The sequence below is a fragment of the Bubalus kerabau genome, chromosome 5 (genome assembly GCF_029407905.1).
Source record: "Bubalus kerabau isolate K-KA32 ecotype Philippines breed swamp buffalo chromosome 5, PCC_UOA_SB_1v2, whole genome shotgun sequence".
Classification (NCBI taxonomy): domain Eukaryota; kingdom Metazoa; phylum Chordata; class Mammalia; order Artiodactyla; family Bovidae; genus Bubalus; species Bubalus kerabau.
Genome location: NC_073628.1, coordinates 56,721,370 through 56,727,369, shown reverse-complemented (window position 1 = coordinate 56,727,369; position 6,000 = coordinate 56,721,370). Strand labels below are relative to the sequence as shown.

Sequence of the window (6,000 nt, the reverse complement as noted above, 5' to 3'; positions counted from 1 at the left end):
TGCAGAGCTCGCCTCCAGCGCGCTGAGTAAACACAGTGCGGTGTGGAGTGAAGGCCTGAGAAACGACTGCTCTGCTCAGATCCAGAGCGTTTCCGAGAAATCCAGCTCACAGGCACACCTCCCTGCCATTCCCTGCCCAGGCTCCGGGAACGCGCAGCGGCATCCAGGCAGGTGGGGGCGTGAGTGCCCGGGAAGGCGCCCCTGAGCTGGCTCCTCAGCCCCTGTCGGTCACCCCTTCGCTCTGACCACAAGAGCCCATCCAGGCCTCCTGCTCGCACACCTCCCGCGGCCTGGGCCAGTGGAGAGCTGCCTGCCCTCAGGCTCAACTGGGGTGGCTCGGGGCTGCCTTTCCTTATCCGCAGACAGAGTGCCCGTGTCTAGGGGCTTGACCTTCACCTGACCAGTAAGTGACGTAAGCATTGCTAATACCTTTGTGGCTTAAACGTATGGCAAACGAGGCTTGAATAAGGTCTCTGAAGGACACAGCGCTGCTCCTGCCTAGGTGCCCTGGCAAGCAGCCAGAAGCTCCCTGCAGAGACTGTGTCTGCGGCAGGCGGTCCACTCTGGGGGTCAGCGCCACCCTCCTAAAAGCAACTCTAGCTGCAGCAACAGCTGAAGGGCTACCCTTAGGCTCAAGATTTCTCTCTCTGAGGCTAGGTACCTTTGGTTTCAAAATGGAATAGGTGGGGAGGATAAAGGCAGAGCCCTGGGTCTCTGAGAACCACAGGTCTTCGAGTGTCTCCATCTGGGGCATGTTTTGAGTGGCTGCTTCGGGTGCTGCTGGGATGCTTGCATAGGCCGCCCCGCTCTCCTTGAGACAGGTGTCACTGGAGGCTTCAAGGCTTGCAGGGAGGGGCTGCGGACCTGGGAACTGCAGGGACAGGTCAGAGCTGCGTAAGGCATAGGAAGAGCGCTGCCAGGCCCTGCTCTGCAGCACCAAGTACCGCGGTCCTGCGGGGGCTCCTGATACGTGAACACCCTAAGGAACGGACTCGCAGGCTCGGTTCTGGGGGTAGCCGCGCCCCATCCACACACCATAAAACACCAGATCCACTGTCACACAGAGCCGACCGAGGAGAGGCTACCTGCCAGACACGCAAGGGGAGTGCAGATCCACCCCCAGGCACACCAGCACAGCCTTCGCACCGTGGGGTCCGTCTCCCGGGGGCAGCAGCACAGGCCCTGACCCAGTGTGGGGCAGCCCCCACCCTGGATGCGGGGGGCGCGGTCCTCTGCCCCACAGCCTGAGTCTCACTGATGAGGAGGAAGGCAGTCCAAACCCAGCCCTTCCCTTCTCTCTCGAGGTGGGCACGGCTCCCCAGGGACCAGACGCCTGGCTTCCCTCTGCTTGAGGTACACGGTCACAGGAGCCGAAGTCCTTCGCCTTGGTGCCCACTCCTGTTCCTCAGACTCCTTCAGTCAGCACAGCTTTTGTCTCGGATGCTCCAGAGCAAGGGGCAGGGTGAGAGTGAGGAGCAAGAGGTAAGCCCACCCCCCCAGCTGAACCAGAGCCAGGCAAGGAGGCCTGACCCCCTCTCCCTCCCTGCCAAAAATACTGTCGTTTCCCAGAAAGGCGCCAAGCCCAGCTCAGCAGCTGACAAGGTTGAGGCAGAGGGGTTGGGGGCCTGGGGAGGCATGTGATGAGAAAGGCATCCTTGGGAAATACATGGGCCCAGCAGCGGTTTGAATACTATAGCTCTTCTGTATGTTCGCTTACAGATCAATCCTTTTTGCTTATCTTGCAGTTTCCTGGGGGAGAATCCGCCTATTGTTTCTTTTTCCAGGGACATTTCTTCAAACGGAAAAGAAAATGGACATGTTGGGTCTGAGGGGGAAGACTCACGGAGCAAAAACAGAGACAACGAGAAGGACGGTAACCAGCAGAAACCTGGTGTGTGTGTGTGTGTGTGTGTGTGTGTGGAGGTCAGGGTGGGCAGTGTGGTGGAGGCCTGGGGTGACCGTGAGGCTGAGCGAGACACCGGGGCTCCCTCCGGCGGAGCTGAGCCGAGGCAGCAGCTTGCCCACAGGTGGCACCAGGGGGGTCATCGGGAGGGGGCTTGCAGTCGGCTGGGCGGTCGCCGACCCTCGCAGCTTGGCAGCCTCTCATGCTGTCCCCCCCGTCCCTGAAGGTGGTGGCGGCTCTGGGGCAGGTCTGCAGCGGCTCATCTCCCCCCTTCCCCCTCCTGCTTGCGGAGTAGCGGCTGTGCCTGCAAGGCTCCGCTAGGCCAGAGAATAGATGGCGTTGACTGGCGACGTGGCCTCCGAGCTCTCGTTGCCCTCCGTCTCCTCCTTGTCCTTCTTGACCGTGTACTGGCCGATGAAGGAGCCGTCCTCGTTGAACTGGCCCTCGCCGCCCTCGCCATAGTCCACCAGGCTGTCGTCGCTCTCCTGCTGCTTGATGGTGCCGTCCAGGGACGTCTGGCTGCCCTGCAGGGGCTTGTTGTCCTCGTCACTGGACGGGGAGAGACAGAGGATCAGAGCCAGTCCACCCAGTGGCGCCCAGACCCCGGCCGGAAGGGAGAGGGCCTCCAGCCTCTCGCTGCTCAGAGGACCGGACCCCAGGATGACCCAGCCCTCACTTGCTGGCCCTGTCTGGCCAGGTCTGCAGAGGGAAGCTGAGGCCAAGAGAGGACACTTCTCCAAGGCAGAGGGGCAGGCGGGTGCTGGGCCAGGATGCCAGGATGTGCCCACACTCCTAGACGCCTGGGCGGGGGTCTTTTCTGTGAGGCCGGGCTGCTGGCTCTCTGGGATGGAAGCAGGCAGAAGCAGCCACCCTTCCAGGAGGCAGAGGGAACTGCTTGTGGACCAGCAGGGACAGGAAGGGTCAAAGAAAGAGGTCAAGGACTCTGAGTTCTGGTCCTGAGTGTGTCCCTGCAGCTTTGGGAAAGCCCTTCCTTCTCACTGGGCCTTAGTCCTGCCATCAAGAGGGTTCATCTAGCTCTGACTCTGTGATCTGTGACTCTCTCTGGAAAGACTGCCCTTGGCAAGAAGCGAGGGTCCGAGCCCAAGAGAGACAAACCCCTCCCTGCCTTTCCTCTTCTCTTTCTTGGCGGTGTTACCCTTAGCTCTGGTTTATCCACAGAAAGATGCTGGTTTCAGGGCGAGCGGAGGGAGGTGGGAGGGTGTGCATATGAGATAGGAGGGCCGGCAATCAGACAAAACTAGCCAGGCGTGGAGGGCTGTGCCCAGCTCCCTTGGAGGCTCTGCAGGCCCTGCCCTTAAGCTCCTCTCACGCAGAGAGAGCTGGTCATTACAGTGGCATCTGCCCACTGGGGTGCCTGCTGTGCCCCCAGGGAGGGAGACACCCAGAGGGGGCAGGCATCTGCTCTGGCACTGCATCCCGTCCCCTGAGGCAGGGACCAGGTGCTGCACTTCAGAGGAGAGAGAGGTCCCGCAGGCAGGAACACAGCAGGCTGGGCAGGCTGAGCAGACACCCCGCAGCCCGCTCCTCTGCCCCAGGCCACACCTAGCCATCCCTGGGCTTGTGGCAAACACCGTCTGGATTGTCACTAGAGTGGGAAGGGAGTTCTTGCCTCAGCGCCGGGCACAGGCAGCTGCCAGGGGCGGGGAGGGCTGCGAACCAGAGCAGAGGAGCTGGGCACCAGCAGGTGGGAAGCTAGCAGCCCACCCCCACCGCGCCAAGAGAGACACCCCCACCGCGCGCCGAGGGACAGTGGCCCTGTCTCCTGGCCTAACTGACGGCAGGGCTGCGGGAGGGGCAGCTGAGATGGAAGTGGGCCTTCAGGGTTACGTTATCTTTGTTCAGGGGGTGAAATTCATGTTTTGAAAACCAGCAGATTCTAATGACCAAGCCCCTGACCCCACTTGCCACCCTGTTTCACTGGCACCCTCTCCCCAGGGCTCTCCACTCCCGCTGCACGGTCGTGATGACTGTCTGTGTGATTCTTGTGAACTCCAGGCCCCCAAGCTACATGCAGGCACTGGCCAGGCTGGCGCAGCGGGCGTGGAGGCCGTGGGAGAGGGCTTCACTGTGCCAGGTTCTTGTGGGGAAAGAGGACCTGCATCCAGGAAAGGACTGTGACCCTGTGGTCTAGGCACCCGTTCGCCTCCCTTCCAGAAGACCTCTGAGGACCAGGTGGACAGACCAGGGAGAGAGAAGCAGAGAGAGCCCCACCAGAAAGGTGCTGGGCAGGGGGGGTCCCAGACAAGCAGGGCGAGCCCACACCCCAGGCTGTCCCGCCTGGGAACCTGGTTTCTCCTCTAACATACTGATTTTTGCCCTTTCCAACTTCCGACTCTGGGATTCATCCAAGTGGGGCTCCAGGATGGATGCTGCAGGCCCCCCAGAGCCACAGCCAAGGGGTGTGCATGTGCACACGCGTGTGTGTGCTGGGTAAGCACGGACCAGTATGTGTGTCTCCAGCCTCAGAGTCAGTGGGGCCGGGGGTGGCAGTGAGGAGGAAGCACACGCTTTCACCCAGCAGCTGTGGTGTCTGGGAGGAGAGGTGCCCGAGGAAGCGGCTTCTCCTGGCACAGGTCCCTGGGCCTGCCCCTCACGCCGCCTCGAGCTGCACTGAGGGTCTGGGGAGAGAAGGCCCAGGCCCTCTGGGACTCATGGCCAGATAAGGACCCTGGACCAATGGGGAAGCTGGGCCCCACGAGGGGTGCTGAGGACCATCGGGGAAGGGCCTCTCACACTTGCCCTTTGGGAGGCTTATGAGGATGCAGAGAGTGGACGGACAGACAGTCTATAAGGCGCAGACACTCCCCAGCCTGGGCCTTGGTCCTCTCGTTGGGGACACGGGCCCTGGACCAAACGCCGTCCAAGGCTCATTCCAGGCTGCAGCCCAGAATGTCATTCTAGGTCGTGAGGGAAAGGCCCAGAACACTGCTCCCTTCATCCCTCAACCAGCTGAGTCTCAAACACAATACAACTTCCCCGTGTCACCATTTTCAGGGCCGGGGTCGGGTACAGGCAGAGGGGGAGCTGAGGCAGATGGCTCCTGTGTGCCTCTGCTGCCCATTGATCTGATCCTGTCTGGGAGGCTGCTGACGGGCAACGTGGCAGAGGCCCGAGACAGGCTAACGAGAGGTCAGAGGAGGATGGGGTGGCCTGGCCCAGAGAGACTGGCTGGGGGTGGGCTCTGATCTGAGCACTTGCTCCCATCGCACCTGGTCTGGGGATGAGACCTCCAGGACTCGTTCTGCACTAGTCCTTTGCTCAAAGCACGCTTGCCATTAAAATGGACAGATGACAGTTCTGTTAAGCCAGATACAAAGGCCCATCCAGACCTGAGTGGAAGCATGGGCGCAGGACAAGGGCAGTAGCCGGACGTTGCGGCCCGGCCTCCCCAGTTCTGCACTAGCTCACAGTGGGGAATGCATGAGGCTTGGCCAGGTCACTTCCTAGTCCGGGCCTTGGTCCTCTTGTTGGGGACACGGGCGCCAGACCAAATGCTGTCCAAGGCCCATTCCAGGCTGCAGCCCAGAGATGTCATTCTAGGTCCTGAGGGGAAGGCCCAGAACATCGCTCCCTTCACCCTCCCGTAGTTGAGTCTCAAATATAATACAACTGCCCCGTGTCATCATTTTCAGGGCTGGGGTGGGGTACAGGCTGATGGGAAGCTGAGAGCAGAGCTCAGTTCACAGCAAGGGGGAGCCTGGGGCTCGCTTTCAGAGCAAGAAGGTGGAAACACACATACAAAGAACACAATAAACCTGAGTTGTGCAGCTGGATGAATAAAACGCTGCTCATCAAATGAGTGTGAGTGTGTTGGGCGGTGCTCCCGCCACAGGCAGAGCTGATGGGAGGACGTCCACGTGGTGGCCTCTGAGCCCAGCTGTCAGCCCGGAGGGCAGGAAGGAAAACCCACCAGACAGGGGTGCTGTGCGTGAGCAGGAGTGAAGGGGACCACGCACCTGTAATCAAAGGAGCCATCCTCTTCTTTGGGGTCTTCAGGGCCAAGGGGCACATCCTTCTTTTCTCGCACTTGGTCAGGAAGAGAAACAAAGACACAGACGTGATGACTGGCCCCAAAG

The 6,000-nt window shown here is 60.9% G+C and overlaps 1 protein-coding gene across 1 annotated transcript in view; it reads right to left on the bottom strand.

Moving 5' to 3' along the window:
- Positions 1-1,285: 1,285 nt before the first annotated feature.
- The window catches only part of NFASC (neurofascin), a 196,098-nt gene continuing 191,383 nt past the window's right edge, over positions 1,286-6,000 (bottom strand). The window contains exons 30-31 of the mRNA XM_055581727.1: positions 5,881-5,950; positions 1,286-2,452 (exon numbers count right to left, since the gene is read on the bottom strand). Coding sequence (XP_055437702.1) covers positions 2,221-2,452; positions 5,881-5,950 — 302 coding nt within the window. The 3' untranslated portion in view covers positions 1,286-2,220. The remainder of the gene's footprint in view (positions 2,453-5,880; positions 5,951-6,000) is intronic.